Here is a 17,245-nt window from a genome sequence, read left to right as displayed (position 1 = left end):
AAAGCCCTACTTCTTGGATATCTTCAGTTTTAACTCTAGGCCGAGCAAATATTTTCTTTGGAATCTGTAATCACTTCCAAGGAAATCTGGCAAAATAATAGGCATCAACTCCTTTCTACTTGCTGTCACCTATAATTATCTGCTATGAGAGCATCCAGCTATCTAATTTTCCTGTAGGGGTAAGGACAAATCACAGATAGGCAGAGTGCACAAAAATTTATTTACAAAAAAATCCAAATTACATATAATACAGACTTTTTACACACAAGAAAACATAACAGCTTTTATTTTATTATTTTATACTACCAGAAGGTAAAGAAAAATATTTATTTTTAATAAACCACCTATTCATTTTCATCTATTGTTATACAAAGTTGTAGATCATGCACAATTCTTTACAGTTTTAAAATGTTTTGCTAAGTGCAAATACTAAATTCCTCTTTCCACCATTAAGGCAAGTAAAATGGGACTCTAACTGGGGAAGGGTGGAACCTTGCTCACCTCGGAGACCTCTCCTGCAGGCAGCTGCCTCAGGCTGGAGGGGCTAGAGAGCCTTGACTGTGGCATAAAAGGAGCCAAACTAGACAACGCCGAACCTGAAAGATCAGGAGGCCTTTTGTTGGCTTTTGCTTTATTTTCCAGGAGCTGGGCTAATCGCTTTGGACTTCCTGTCATTTTTTTCTGTGCACATGATTGCCTGCCAGTGGGATGGGATCAGATCTCTTTGGCCTCTTCAATCACCCCTCACGATAGGGCACAGCAGAGATGATCCTCTGCAACAATATGCCTCCCAACGCAAGGGCCCTGGGAGAAGATGGATCCTGTCTCCGAAAAACTCGCTCCCACTGGCAAACAGAACAAGATGCGAAAACTGGGTGGTAGTGACCACACCATCAAAAACAACTATTTGCCCAATTCCTTTTCATTTCAATGAAGCTCCTCCGCCTCATCTGTGACTTGTTAATATTAACTCTGCAAGTTTTGCAAACCTAGGTAGCTAACAATAAGGAAAAAGGGTTTCTGTTTGCTTAAAATCCAAATACCATTTGGAAAATGAGCAGGGTTAAGTCAAGTCGGCTGTTGGGATTGCCTGTTGCAAACTGCAAGAGTTCGTCACCAAATATATTTAGAGTTAGGAGGGACCCAAGAGGTCACCTAGTCCAACCCCCATCATTTTACAGATGAGAAATCTGAGACCCAGCGAGTTTAAGTGACTTGCAAAAGGTCACACGGGCAGTGTCAGGTTCTGAACCCGGGTCTCCTGACTCCAAATCCTGTGGTCTTTCCACATCATCACGTCGCTTCAACATTTTGAGTAGAATCAATGGTGGATATCAAGCATTTTTCCCAGCTAAGAGAGCACAACTACACACAAATGGAAACAGCCAAAGCAGTGGTTTCCAAGAACAGGGAGGGGGGTTTTGTCCAGGCTTTTAATGGGCCTGTCTTACACATGCCACCCTAAAAACCATCCGTCTTTCCCCAGCTGTTACAGAACCGCACGTTTTTCTGTCTTGTTCTCCAAATTTAACATGGTAACATATACACACCGCAAAGCAATGCAAACGAACAGAAAGTAGGAGGTAAATGGTTTAATGAAGGTGACAACTCATTGGACTCACTGTTCTCTTGGGTGGTGCTACACATGCCACTTGCCACATACTAGCTTCTGACTCTCCTGCATGGCCGAGCGTGACTGTGCAAGCATGGAGGTGCATGCACATGCCTCCAGAGTGGAAAGATGCTTACACATACGGTCTAGGGCAAGCATGCATGAAGCTGATAGAAAACCCAGCACTTCACCCTGGGTGAGGCAGCTCGCTGTAAAGGAAGTCCTGGCTCAGTGACCTTCCAATTCTGAAATCCTACGATTCTTCAATGGTTCCTACAACCACTGTCGCAAAGGAAGTGATGGGGGGAACCTTCTCTTACGAATACTTGATAAAAGGAGCTCCTGTGCTTTGTGATAAATCAACCTATTGCCCCGCAAGGCACATCCGTGACACATGACACATGTCAAAAAATACCGATGGAAAAGGCACTGGTTATTAGGGCTAGTACGGAACCTCAGGCAGACAAACAGGCATAACCCTCAAGAGGGACTGGATGGAAACTGAGAAGAGAACCCAGAGAAGAGCTCTTCCTAAAGATACAGATACAAGTACCTGGACCATAAGCCCTCTGTTCAAAATCCATTGTTCTCATCTGTCACATCTCTTGAACCAATCCTAAGAGAGCTACTAGGTCCTAATAGATCATATCATGTGGGAAGGCAGAAGAATGAAAAGGCATTTCTTTGGAGAGCTGACTTTTTTCCTTTCTGATCTTTGAAGCGTGTCTAATCGGTTGATGGGTGACAACTTGATCACCAGTAAACCACATGGCTCTATTCTGGTTAATGTTTGACGTACCAATGCTAATAGACATAGTTCTAAGAGTATCCTCACTGGTAACAGGGAGACCTTTACTGTTGCAGCAATGATGCTTGAAATAGAAAAATACATAATGATACACACTTCCATCTAACCCTTTTTTTTGGGGGGGGGGGGGAAAGGGGGCAAGGGGGCATCTGACATTTAAGAGTAAAGCCTTCAGCCAGACCCCAAGTAACTAATCAGCTGCATTTACTAGGAAAATCGAAGTAAGCAAACTGACAATATGTTCTAGCTTATACATAGAAAGCTGATGGCAAAGGGGGAACAAAGAAAGAAAGGAAATCCAAATCTGTGGGGTGGGAGAAATTGGAGGGAATAAAAGTAAGCTACTCAGCAGGCAATGGAAGTGGGAGAAAGTTTCTGGTTGAACCCTTGCATGTAAAATGGCTCATTCTGTGACTGAAGTATCATTGCCACAGGCCAATCTTCCAAACAAGGTTTGGAAAAAGTTACAGCAGGAAGTGCCACAGGTCCTAAAGCCTGAACTGCAAGCTATATTCTAGAGCCAGAAGCCAAGACATTTCCAGAGGAAAAGACTTCAGAGATGCTAATAACTAAGACCTACACATGAGCACTTATCACATTAACATCGAGGGGAAATTGGATGCACAAAAAGAAGTGGGATGCTCAGTGTTCCCTCCTGCCCCTCCTTAAATACAGTGTTAACAGCATGCTGGCCTGCCTGCCCCTGGCTGTCCAAGGGAATGTCTTTTAGGGTAAGGTGCAGTTTTAACCTGAATAAAGACCAGCTTAAGCAGCATTCAGAAATTTACATCCCTATATAGACTTTTTCTCCTTTCTCTATATAAACAAAACTTAGCAGCAAAAGTTGAGAAAGTTAACCATGGGTTTCTAATGTCAACAAAGATTATTCCAGCACTAGGCTAGGAGAAGAGTGAAGGGGAGGCCCCCAGATAGCAATGCTACAATCCAGACATGGACTGTTCTAGGTAAATACTGGGAGAAATGTTTCAATGCAACTAAAGGAGTTTAAGACCAGCTCTTACTAATAGGTTGTACTGGAAGAGCTGATTTTAGAAAAAGGGATTTTTCCAGGGAGTGAGAACCAAAGTGGGGCATAGATAATCAGAGAAGAATGGGGCAAACAAATCAGGTCAGAAGTTTATTTCCAAAGTCCCAAACAGTAATATTATTTAGTGATGATTTTTTTTTTTGAGGCAGTAGAAAGGGGGAGGGGATGGGGCTGAAGGGAAGAGAGTGAGAAAACGTTTCTGGATGAACAACACTTATAGTGCAAGTTGTCACACTCAAGAGGTGAGGTGAAATTCAACACTGGGATCTGGGCTAGAGAATCTCAACGTTTTGGTCTGTGGGGCCTCTTGTATTTATAAAGTACCGGTCATTAACGTCTTTCCTCTTCTCAGATCAGGGAGGACCCATTTGACCACGCAGGGAGCTCCCTCCCATTTGACCATGTGACAAAGCTAATGCAGCTGAGACTGTTTCCACTCATTCCCAGAGTGAGAAGAGGGACTTGGGCTTTAACTCTATGGCCGATGGAGCTCAGGACCAGTAGCCGTGCCTCTTCTTAGAGGATTTAGACACGAGTGCTTGTAAAACTAGCCTAAAGTAAGCAGTGGAGACCTATTCTGCTCTGCTTTGGAGGAGCTGAGCTAAGAGGCATGAGGATCATTTACCTTCCTTAATTACACCTGGTTGCCACTGGACTGAAACTGGAGGTCAATCTCTCATTGCCAAGTGCTGTCCTTTGACAACCCTAGTGGGAGTCCAGGGAAGATACTGGCCATTATAAGGGGAGTTCTTAATGAACCACCAGCTATCATCTCTCGCCTAGATGTATCAATTGCCTTGAATGTACTTTCCTATTTTCATTAACTAGCTCAGGTGTAGAAGTCCCGATTTAATTAGAAAATGAGAAGTCCTCCCTTCCTGGATCACTGGTGGTGACTTCCCTGTTGTCTGTTCTGATCGGGGGCAGGCAAAGCAGCTTTTCTTTCACCTCATTCTGTCTCCTTTAGGACAATTTCAGAACGAATTAATGGACAGCACAGGGTTGTCTTGCTTACTGACAAGTGCTGTGCTGGTCATTTTCTGGCAGAGTGGGTTTTACTTCCCTCTCCTTCCTGGAATCCTCCAGCCCCAAATAACACAGGCAAATCCTGTTATTGGTATCCAAGGGATCCTGGGCTCTTCTATTCTTCTCAGCTGTACTTAAAAGAGCAGTGACTACTTACACTTTAAAATACAGGAAAAGGCAAGACAGAGAAAGATGAGAGAGGGAGAGAGGGAGGAAGGGGAAGAGAAAGAGACAGAGAGAGACCCAGAGAGAGAGAGAGAGAGAGAGAGAGAGAGAGAGAGAGAGAGAGAGAGAGAGAGAGAGAGAGAGAGAGAGAGAGAGAGAGAGAGAGCGCGAGCGCGCGAGAGGAAGGAAGGAGGGGAAAGAGAGAGAAGGGTGGATCCTGGGAAGAGTTTGGGGCCTGGGTAGGTCTCTCTACTATCACTATCGAAGAAAAGGAAAATTGGCCCCAAATTAGTCATGTTTGGCAGCCCAATGTGTAAACTTCACCTCTACGGGCTCAGCAGCAGTTACTGGTTTTAGGGGAAAAAAGTGGGGTAAACATCTGAACTAGGCTGTGTATATTTAACAGCCCCCCCTCCCCACCATGAAATTTAACTGGGGGAGATTTTCAGGCTGCTCCTTTCAGTTCTGTGGAATAATGAAGGGAGTTGGGAGAAGGAGAGTTGTTACGCAGGATGGTCCTCCTCGGCAGTGCTTCCACTTCAGGTATCTATCCCACCTGTCAAAACCGATGGCGTGGCTGAGGACCAAAGTGCATAGGTAAGTTGTGCTCCAGTGGGACATTGATTGGGGGAAATTCATAGTTCACTCGCATATTTGGCAGAGGAGGGACATAGGGGGCAGGGATGGGACCTAAGTTGAGGGGAATGTTGTTGAACATGGGACGAACAGGAGGCAGAGGAAAGGGTGGGTGAACAAAGGGATAAGGAGGGATCCTGGCTTGGTGAAGGTTTTGTGGAACAGGTCTTGGGATGACTTCAATCCTCTGGAGTTTTTCAGGAGCTGCCTCCATGGGGGGCCCAATCCGTTTGAAGTTGTTGTCTGAAAAGGAGAGGTGATTTTTAGAAAAAAAAGAAAAACAAACAAAACAAATTAAAACTTAGGTCTGAATGTGATTGTCCTAAGAGACATGTCTGCCTCTACCTGGAAGTGTGGACTTGGGCTCTGAATCCACATATGGTAATGATATCCAAGGCTCCTATCTATGAAGACCAGGTGTGACTATATAAAGTAATGAAACTGGCTCCATAGCAACACTGAAGAACACATGTGCCCAGGCCAGTGTCGTTGTTCAAAGTATTCACCTTGGGATGCCAGGTACTAGTTTTCTCTTGTCTTACTCAACAGTGATGGAAAAGGGTTAGTTCTGAAAAGTCCCTTCCAATTCTGACCTTTAGGGCCCCCCCTACCGGCTTTTTTTAGGTTTCCCCTTTTAAATCAATTCAGTTCACCAAGTAATTATAAAGTGAGCCCTATGTACCAGGGAATGTGCTAGGTACTGGGCATACAAAAAGAAAATGGCATTCTACCATGAACTACTTTCAGAACCAGTCTACAACTTATACGAGTCAAGGCTTAATACTTTATAGCCACAATTCATTCTGGACAAAAATGTTATGAACTGGCTCAGTCTACTGCTATCTTACATGTATTGGCTGCTTTTATTCTAAATGGCTCTTGGCCGTTTCCTGTAATTAAAGCCACCCTCATCTGAAGAAGACATGTTCCCACTGGAGCAATTCCTGTGCTACTAGTTCTAGAAGTAGTTCCAAAAGAAGAATTTCCAAAATAGCATTATCAGCATATGGCCTCTCTCCTCGACTGCCATCTAAGCTGAAGGGAAGGGCCACCACGTTCATTTGTATGTATGTATTATGGTATTCCACCCCCACCCACCCCCAAATGACCCAAATGAAGCAGTCTCCCAGGACAACAACTCAATAGATTTAACTGAGTTTGTCTCACTAGCAAACCTGGGCTTGTAGAGGTCTAGTCAGAAAAGGATGACTCCAGTCAGAATGTGTTTCCTGAGCCTTTCCTTTACAATTCCCCCATCCTTGTGCTGAAAGTTGTGGGAAAACAGGTACATTAAATGAACTGTGGCTGGAGCTGTGACTTGATCCAGCTACTGTGGAGAACAATTTGAAATCATGCCCCCCAAACTGGGAATATAATTAAACTGGGCATTCCTTTTGACTTAGTCATCCTGCTACTAAACCTATACCCCGGAGAGATCAAAGAAAGAGGAAAAGGGCCCATACGTACAAAATATTTACAGCAGTATTTGTTGTGGTGACAAAGAACTGAAAATCTAGAGAGTGCCCATCTGGGGGAATGGACAAATAAATTGTGGTATATGATTGTAATGGAATACTACTGTGGTATAAGGAATGAAGGGGGATGATTTCAGAGAAACACGGGAAGACTTACAGGAAATGATGCAGAGTGAAGTGAACAGAACCAGAAGAACAATCTATATACTAACAACAAAGTTGTAAAGGCAATCAACTTTGAAAGACTCAGGAACTCTGATCAATGCAACGATCAGTCATGATTTCAGAGGGCTCATGATGAAACAAGATACCCACCTCCTGACAGGACTCAAGAGTACAGATTGAGATGGCATTTTTTTTGGACCTGGCCAGTGTGGGAATTTGTTTTAACTATGTTTGTAACAGGGTTTCTGTTTTTCTTGTTTTCTCAGGTGGGGGTGGGGGGGAGGCAGGGAGAGGGAACTGGGGAGAAAAGATGGATTTTTGTTTGGAAAAAAAAAACTAATTTAGAAAAGAAATAATTCATCCTCATTCTCTCTACAGATCTAGGCTAAATTGAAGAACTTGCCTCCATTTTTCTTCTTTTGCTCTTCTTCAGCCTCCTTCTGAATTTCTTGGATGAGCTTCTCATCATCTTCCTAAAAAATAAAGGAATTGGTAAATTTGTGAGTGGGGGAATGGTGTATTGGATAGAATCATCCTAGAGTCAGGAAGACCTAAGTTTAAATTTGGCCTCAGGGGCAGTTAGGTGGCGCAGTGGATAAAGCACCGGCCCTAGATTCAGGAGCACCTGAGTTCAAATCCGGCCTCAGACACTTTATACACTTACTGGCTGTGTGACCCTGGGCAAGTCACTTAACCCCCATTGCCCCGCCCCCCCCCCAATTTTTGGCCTCAGACACTGTGTGACTCTGGGCAAGTCACTGACCCTTGTTTGCCCCAGTTTCCTCATCTGTAAAATGAGCTGGAGAAGGAAATGGCAAACTGCTTTAGTATCTTTGCCAGGAAAACCCCAAATGAGATCACAAAGAAATGAGGTCAGACTGCTGAAATGACTCGAATTAAAAAAAAGGTTTGTTCTCCCAATGGCAAGTTATACTCTGACTACAGTTTGGCTTGAATGAGCTGACATATTGGATTAGGGTAGCACATCCCGTTGCACTAGATATGTGGCTGGGCAGCAGATGTGACTAGAATTTTCTTCAATTTATCAACCAAACCAACATCAACAACGTAAGTCCTATGCTCTCCAAATCTCCTGCCCCGCCCCGCCCCGGCAGAGCCATTCCACATAGTCACCAACAGCCTTGTGAAGGAGCAATGCACCCGTCAGCAGAATTCCACTTCTGGAGGTTGTGATGAAGCCGGACTCCAGAGCTACATTTCAGCAACTATCTGGTGTCTTATTCTATTTTTCCTCTCTCCTGAGCCCAACTAAACTTCTACACTACATCTAGAGGTTTAAGCGAAACAAATACAGTATTTTCTCAGTGAATTTGGCCATGAAACTTTCAAGCTTGACATATAAACTGATTTAAGAAAAGCCCTCAAGAACTTGTAATTTCTGGTCCAGCGGTCTGGGAAAGGTATACACATACACAAGGTGCTCTTGCCAGACTGTTTGGTGTGAAATGGGGTTTTCTTGAACAAACTGCCTCTATGTTTGTGGGAGTATTTCTGACAAGCTGGTGGTTTGAGGAAGAGGGAAATCTTTTACAACTGAACACCAGCTTTGTGCCTGTTGGAGGAGGAAGTCCTCTGCTTCTTTTGGGGAAGTAAGGAGCTAGGGAAAAGAGATGGTCACTACTACCAGGCTCCTCTGCTTCCCTTGATTCTGCAGAGGTGAGCAGGTGGATGGGAAGGAAAGAGGAAGAGAACAGGAGATTGGGATGTAAAAGTTGAAGGGAGCTGGATCCCCAAATCAAGATGAAGATAACCAGCTACACAGTCCATTTAACTCATAGTAACTCATAATAAAGAGCAAGGTCCAGGTTTGCACCCCCACGAGGTAACTCCATCCCCTTCTTGTTCCTTAACTCAAGCTCCTCTATCATCCTAGAGCTCCCCTTCCAGGTATTGGAACTCAGAATTCTCTAAGAACTCTTCTCTCCAGAAAACTTGGTCTGGAACCTGGTTTTATATGGAAATGTGTCCACAGGGTTTGGTGCTCCCGTTCTTTGCCATTCTTCCACTGCCACTATCTACTACTTTCTCTTGGACCATGTGATTATTTGGAGGTGCTTTAAAGAACTGGTCTCCCCAAGAATGGTTTAACAGGCATGGAAGCTAAATGCAGAGGAAGGCATAACAGCAGCTAGGAAAAGCCTCTCTGGCCAACTTCTGAGTTGACGTTTTTAAAAGGAGTGGATTTATCCCAGTTCTTACAACTTCCACATGGCAGTAAACACAGCGAGAAAGATTTTACTTGTTATAACGCCAATCTTCACTTCTGTGATGAGCAACAAGTAAACTGATTTAAAAGTACTGGGGGCAAATCTGCTTCTTACAGCCCCGAATGTGAGGCTTACAGGTTGCTACTTAGCTCTCCTTAGAGCTACTCACTGGACTGAAGAAAACCAGAGTCTGTAACTCGCTCCTGTCCACCTGGAGAGCTATTAAGCTTTTAAATGCTAACCCTACATTAAATATTTATGTTCTAGGAATAGCTTTGGAGTGTTGATTTCAACAGTTAAACTTAATAGGTCTTAAACCTTAGCTCTGCAGTAGCTAAACTGCATTAAAGACATGGAGATATGAGCATGTACTAAATGGCAGAAATATATTAGTTGTTAGATACCAACTTATGACTAGATTTTAGGATGGAGAATTCTCAATGCTTTAAAACAAATATTATTCATTAGAAAGAGATTAGCTTTTATGAAAAGTGTGACGCTATCCTATGTGCAGAGTCTTTCCCTATTAGTTACTGGCAGTAAAACTGCAAAAGCACTGTACCAGTTAGGTGTCATAAGCAAGTTTCTCTCCCTCTTGAGGCCTCAGTCCCCTCTTCTGTAAAACAAAGGCAGGTAGACTAGATGATTGCTAAGCTTGAAAAAGCATATGATTCTTAGTAATATGTCGGTGGACTATGCCTCAAAAGAAAGGTAAATTCAGGAATAGGGTTCACACTTAAATACAACTAAGACAAAAGTGCACCAAGCACTTTATTAGCTGCCCTGCCTTTGGCACAGGACTTCCATCAATGTGATGAAACAGCTACATCAGGCAAATCAAGAATAGATCCCAATTTGTGTTCAGGTCACTACATAAATGTTAAGGAAGTGAGACAATTACCTAGATCTGGGGGTTTAAAACTTGAGATGTGAGTGCCACCAGCAGGACTAAAGCAATTCCCTGAGTGCCAATGGCAGGCAGAAAAATGGAGTGGAAAGGGGAACAGAAAAAAAGTAAAAGGGAGGGATAGAGGAAAAAGAAAGAAGTAGAGGTTTGGTAGATAGACAGTACCAACAATTCACTCCGGGTACGTTTGGTGACACAAATGCCATAGTTACCTAATTATGATAAGAAATGCATTTTGGTTGTTGCCTTCCTAATTACCTTTTCCTGGTTACTAGGTTTATCCAGGTAGTTTTCCAGGAGAAAAAGAGATACATCCTCTAAAGGTTGTCTCATTACCATCTAATTTGATTTTAAATGACTTTGTTGATTATAATTGCAGTTCCAGCTAAGAATCATCAGTGGGTGTTTGCAGGGATATAGCAAGCCTGTACTTTCTGAATATGATTCCATCCAACAGCAATTTCCCAGCAGCCAGCATCAGTAGACAAACCACATTTTTCCAGTAGCAAGACCTTACACTGTCGCATGATGCTTTTGACAGAATCACTAGAGTGTGAGGAAAGAAAAAGAGCTTTTCTTCTCTGCAGAGTTCCAAGGTCTACACACACTCACACATGGGAAAGTGCCAGGCACCACTGAGCTAGGGAACGGATGGACGCACACATGGCATCTGGTTGGCTTTGATCACTAGTGATATTTTCATGACAAGTCCAACTGTTCCCGACAAAAATTCTTCAGTGAACACATCCAATTTTTTTTCCTTTAAAAATTCTCTCAAGTGTATCTGAGGTACTTGCATAAATGGTTTTGTGTGTTTAGATTTCGAAAAACTTCCCAGAATGGATTTGCTGGCTTGTGCTACTAATCTGACAGATCAACATGCTTCAAGTGATGCTTGATTTTGTATTTCAGCTTTTTTTGTCGGAGTGGCAAAGAATAAACTCCATTGTCTGGGAGAAAGTACATTTATTACTCTTTTTTTGGAGGGGGGCAAAAAGCCTCTTTCCTAATTTTTTTTTGCCTTTAATTAATCCTCCCAGTTGGGAGCTCAATAAGGCCAGATTAAACTTTGATTGGCTACTTCCTCAGATATTTAATTACAATCATAAAATGGTGGGAGTTTGATTATTTTGTTGGAATCATTTTAATCACAATTTTTGTGTATGTTTCTAACTAGCCCTAGACTGGAATTTAAGTAGCAGATTTCAAAACCTTCCCTTACTGAATCAAAGGACACTGAATATTTAGCAATGGAAGAAACAAATAAATAAGAGGCCTAACAACTTCTCTTATATGCTGCTCTGAACCCAGAGCCTCAAAGTTTCTAGAACCTATTTTATTTTTAGTTCTATAAACCAAGAGTGGAGGAGGCAGTTTGGAATCTTGGTTCAATAATGAACTATCAGGACTTGTGGCAATCCCTGTTTCCAAAATGCTCTTAGGTTTTGTTCCTTAATTTGTATGTGTTTGGCTGGCAGATGGTCTCTACTGACTTTTCCTGGGAGGGGGCTCTTTGTAATCTTAAGGGAATAATTCCTGGTATCCCTTGCACACCATATTTCAAGTTAGGCACATTCAGAAGAAAAGTGCCATTTTTTACAAACATCTTATAAACAGAAAATCTGGGACGTTTAACTTAGGGAGCAATGCAGGGCTTGGGGGGGGGGGGAAACGACAGTAGGGCACACGATGCTTTTGACTCCTTTCTCTCTCAGAGTAAAGGGCCAGTCAGTAAGGCCAACAATTTAATCCCACACTTTCTGAGTGAAGCAAATTGCTACTTATCCTCTCTTTAAAGGTAAGGGCAAAAGGGGATAAAAGGTAACTAAAATGTCTCACATTCCTTGTGGTATATGGATCACTTTTTTCTATTGCTAAGAAACAAAAAACCTCTATCTAATGGCTCCTGGAAGACAAACTGCAAAGAGATGCAGCATGTACATAATGTTCTGTTCTCCTTAACCAATGTATAAGCTGAGACTCTTTTAGATTAGATTCATTCTACAAAAAGTCAAGTCTATAAACTTGGAAATCATAAGGCATTTCTTGCCCTCTGGGGACAGGAACTTTATCTAAATGACTTTATTCATCATTGTGAAGATATGCCACAATTAATAACTGGAAGAAGAGAACTGTGATCCAGGAGATGAGCTGGACAATAAAGCAGAGAGTCCACTTTAATCAAGAGATTTAGGTTAATCATTTTTGTTTTGATGGGATTCGCTTACTGATGCAGACTTCAGCAATCACTGCCTTCTCAAACAGAAATCTGATTGGCTTTATCTGTTCTTTCCATTTGTACTATCAGTGGCAAAAGCTAACATTCACACACTGCTTTCCCCAGAACAGTATGAACAGTAGTCTGCTTTCACTCTGTGCATTTTCCTACTCCCCACCAGAAATATTCAGCCTCAAATCATATTCTTGCCACAAAAGATTTACTGACTCACTTGGCAAAGAAACCTTCAAATGCCGCCAACTTGTACGCTGCTGCCGCTACGAACCCTCCACCCTGTGGCCTTGGCTGTGGTGCTTTCTCGCCTCAAATCATCTCTCAAGAGGTTACCAAGTGACTTAAATGCCATGAAGAATATGTCTCAGTGAACGTTCCCTTGCTCCCTCCAGAATAGCTTCTGCTTCTGGATGAGTACTGTGGGATCTATGAGTCTGTTATATTGGGAATGCTGGCTTCCCCCCAATTCAGTGGCCATTGAGGAGATTCTCAAAGACAAGCCCCAGGAACTCAACTTGGTCCCTAAACTGCATTAGCCACCTTGGGGTGCCTCTAGTTTGGGCTACTTTTCAGATCTTCCATTCAGATATACATTCCCAAAGTAGGGTCAGAAATACCAGTGATGCTTCCTCCCCCCTCCCTCCCCACTTATGGATGTCAGGACAGTTTTTTAAGTCAATGACCCACTGAAGGGATTGTTAAAATAACAAAAACAAATCCTAGGGGCAGCTAGGTGGCACAGTGGATAAAGCCTCAGCCCTGGATTTAGGAGGACCTGAGTTCAAATCTGACCACAGACACCTGACACTTACTAGCTGTGTGACCCTGGGCAAGTCACTTAACCCTCATTGCCCTGAAAAAAAAAAGAAAAACCACTCAAAAACCAAAAGAGAACCTATGCTAATCTTTGTTCTCTTGTTCCTAACCTTAGGGAGAAATATTCAAGTCAGGTATAGACATGGTGTGATCTTAGAAGCAAAAAAACCCCGTGTTCTCGTTCTAACTCTGATACTATCTGTGTAAACCCTGGCAAGTCATTTAACCTCTGCGCCTGCTGACCTTTTTGTTAAAATCTTAAAAAAAAAAAAAAGCCATATTTCACAGAGTTATTATGAAAAAAAAAGTGGCTTGTAAGCTTTAAAGCATTATTATTTTAATAAAGCCTCTCTGCTCCTTATTGCTGGATTAAGAAATATTTGAAGAAGACTGAAGGGGATTTACCAACCTGAAACTAGGGAGAAATCCATGACTATTACAGCCCGGATTCATTAGAGACATAGTTGAACAAACCTGCATGTCAATAATACACTGAACTGCACACAACCCAATGGGTCAATATAATGTTGAAATTAAAAGAGTCGAGTGGAAGTCTGAAATGTTTTCTGACCAATCTTCTCAACGGGAAGGGAGCTTCCAACATAAAGAAATGTGCTGGCTGCATCTCAAGAAGCAGAAGGTTTCATTTCCTTTCATTGTAGTCCTCTGAGCTCAGCAGGACACAGAATGCGCTAAGAAGCCTGTGACAAGCTAGCCTCGTCGGGAGGCTTTTGTACAGACAGGATCTTAAAGGAGGAGGTGGCTCAGCTTCGAGAGGAAATTCAACTCCATTGCATGTGTGTATTTGTGTGCTAGCGTGTTAGAGTGAGGCTTTTAAGTAGGAAGAAAGAGGAAACAGAAAACTCTTAACCTTAACAAACCAACTTTGGTACCCTTGTCCACGAGGCTGGGATCTGGACAAAAGAAAATGCAGGAAGAGGAACTACAGCAGTGCCATCAACCATGGGCCCAAGGCTCCCAAAATAGACATTAGTACAGTTGGCACAAAGATGTTTTCACCAAAGCTTTCTAAAATACTGTTTTATCCACTGTCGTCTCTGGCATCTCTAATTATTGGTGTCAACAGCTTAAGAGCCTCTCTCTGTACTGAGAGAAAAAGATGGATGATTTTTCTTTGTTTTAAGATTTTTTTCTTAAAAAGGTGACTTTGAATCATGATTCAACTGCTGTTTCCCACTACTGTGCTTTTGGGGGTGGAGGGGGAGGGATTGTTCTCCAGTTATGTGTGGCCACAGCTGTTGCTAATAAACCTTGCAATGATTTCATGAAAGGCTTCCAAAGAGCTAAGGGTTTAGTTTCAAATTATTCCCAGATCAGCTGCAGAGAGCCTGAGCAACACCAGGCACAGACTTTCCCCTGCAAGTCCCCCTGAAACAGGAAATGGGGGGTAGGGGGAGAGACAGCCATCAGTAACTGCAATAGTACACAGCTGTGGGTTCAACACAGCAGGAAAGCTGGACAATGCACTTGGGAAGGAAACGGAGAAGAGATTTTACTGGACTTTGATTAGCTCCAACTTGTATCTAGTCAAGACAAAGGGAGCAAATACATGAATACCTTTATGTCAAGACTTGCTCTACAAGCACTATACTGAGAAAGACTAGTTCTATTTTCCTCTTCCCTTCTAGGTCAAGTAGGTGCACAGTGTTTTCAGTCTTAATGGACTGAAGGGCTGCTGGAATACATTTTAACATTTGGCTTGTATTTGACCATACAGACATCATTAAAATGGTCAGTGCTATGAAATGTTCTTCAAAACGAGAAAACAAATTTCATCTGCCCTAGTTATTTCAGACAGTCAAATCCACTGTGAAAACATCTTTTATGACACTTAAAGCTTCTGTAGCAGGGGCCCCAGGCTCCAAAGAGATTAGGATCTACAGGCTGATCTCTACAAACTGCCATCTTTCCATGAGAGATCATGAGCAAGTCATTTCACTTGAAACTCAGTTTCATACTCTGTAAAATGGGATAATCATACTTACACTGCCTTCTTCACAGGGTTGTTTAAAGGATCAAATGAGAGTTTTAACACAGCATTACAGAAATGGGAGTTATTTTGGTCATGGACTTAAAAATACCTCTCCATGGTTTGTTGAGATTTTCAGAATGGAGGACGAATAGCTAGTGGCTTTACTGTAGTCCCTCAAATCTTAGGGACACAATGGATCCCCTTTCACTCACATGACCTCAAGGTTTCAGAGAAATGAAAATTAGTACTTGAAAAATCTCTTCTCTACAGTTTCAATTGTGTTGAATGGCATAAAGAATAATAAATGGCAAAACCCAGCTTTGGTGATCATTGATAATGGCCTTATTTAATTAGGCAAAGACCAATATTTGAAAACTCAATTAAGGACCAAAGGTGGGAAAGCTTTTCCTAACCAAACTTCTGGCCCTCCCCCACTCTTCAGCAGATCCTTTCAAACTCTCTCTATTCCTCCATTATTCTAATTCTCGCTACGCCTGGCCTCCCTCTTTAGTCAGATTCAGAAGCAGATGCAATTAGTTTCCAGACCCCCTCCTGTGTCCCTGACTTTACCAAGAAGCTTAATCCAGCAGTGAACAAGCACCCAGCACTTTTCCATTAAGAAATAGGGCAGTCGTAACCGGCTACTGGAAAGGAGTATGTGAGAAAGTGTCCATCTCTATTCTATAGTCTAATTGTTGGGCCTGAAAGATGCAAATCATGTGTTTTTTGAACCTTGGGCAAGGTCTAGTCTTTTGAAATACCCAATGAAACCAAATACAGCTGACACTCAAAGGAGATGATGAAGAGGCCAATTTGTACTTAGCATCATTAATGTGGCATTCCTGGTATATGGCACCTGGAGAAAGAAGAAAGGCTCCCCACTTTTTTGGCTTAAGAGAGTTGCACAAGGCTGTATTGTGAGTACAATGGTGTCATACTAAAAGTGTCTGCAAAGGCCTTAATGAATCCAGGTCCTACAATTTGGCTAAAAAGATATCAGTTCAAAAGAGGAAAAAGACACAGGTTGGTGCAATAGGCAAAGAGGAAACAACACCAGAAAGTCACGTTATCAATTCAAAGGGCATTGGCAGAAGGAGCTAAAGTAAGAAAACTGTTAGGGGGTTAGGATTAAAGTTTAAACTGGCCAGCTAAACTAAAGGACATGGGTCTGGGTTAACTCCAGAAGCTAAACTCAAGGACAAACACACCATGAGAAGCAAGAGAGATAAGCCCATGAGGTGTGGCTGCTGCCTAAGTGTTGAACGGGGACAGAGATGGCTCCAGAGATGCTGCCCCTCTCCAACTTCTCCCAGCGCCACCCCCCCCCCCCAAAAGGTGTTCAGCTATGGCCGTTCTCCTGTTTGAGGAGACAGTGGACCATCTCCCCATAAGACTCCTCTGGAGGTTTCCTTTCTCTAGTGCTTAAATTAAAAAAAAAAAAATTATTCTAATTGGATTTGTGTGTGAGAGGGTATAATTCTTTGATGAGGAATATCCAAGGACCCCCAACCCATTTCCTCCCTGACATAATTAATAATCAGGGTCAAACTAGGAAAGCCATTTAACTCTCATTTGATTTCTGTAGGGGAGAGAGTGTGAGTTTGTGTATGTGTGCGTACACACACGTGCCAAGCTTTCATATAAAAAATATTAGGAATATGCAGAAAAGAATGGTGGCTTTCCTATCACTTCTCTCAAGTTCAGATGTGGTTTCTCACAGCCACCAAAAAACCAAATCAAAACAACAATAAAAACATCCCACCCAAAAACCTCCCAACATGATTTTTGTTTTGTTTTATGGATTCTGTAGCAACTGTGTAACCTCAAGATCGCAGATTGGTATTCATGTAAATGTGGTTTTTGACAATAATTTTAAGAAATGAAACCTCTGTATTTACAAACTCTTACTCTTATATGACATACAGATGACCTGCCCAGAATGTTTGGATCCTGTGAGGACCCACTGTAATTGTGCTCTGTGCTATAATATACTGACTGAAAGGATTTTCTTTGATGTTATGATTCTAATGAGAATAATACTTTACTGAAAAACAAAAACAAAAGAAGAAATACTTTACTTCCACGACTGAGTTGGTTATTTTGAATTCTTCTTCTGAGGAGACCTCAGATTTC

The 17,245-nt window shown here is 42.3% G+C and overlaps 1 protein-coding gene across 1 annotated transcript in view; it reads right to left on the bottom strand.

Moving 5' to 3' along the window:
• Nucleotides 1-208: 208 nt before the first annotated feature.
• Nucleotides 209-17,245, bottom strand: part of RNF216 (ring finger protein 216) — a 201,513-nt gene continuing 184,476 nt past the window's right edge. The window contains exons 16-17 of the mRNA XM_043964404.1: nucleotides 7,339-7,408; nucleotides 209-5,538 (exon numbers count right to left, since the gene is read on the bottom strand). Coding sequence (XP_043820339.1) covers nucleotides 5,219-5,538; nucleotides 7,339-7,408 — 390 coding nt within the window. The 3' untranslated portion in view covers nucleotides 209-5,218. The remainder of the gene's footprint in view (nucleotides 5,539-7,338; nucleotides 7,409-17,245) is intronic.

Source organism: Dromiciops gliroides, chromosome 1 (genome assembly GCF_019393635.1).
Source record: "Dromiciops gliroides isolate mDroGli1 chromosome 1, mDroGli1.pri, whole genome shotgun sequence".
In the NCBI taxonomy this organism is placed as follows: Eukaryota; Metazoa; Chordata; class Mammalia; order Microbiotheria; family Microbiotheriidae; genus Dromiciops; species Dromiciops gliroides.
This window is presented reverse-complemented; position numbering and strand designations above follow the sequence as displayed.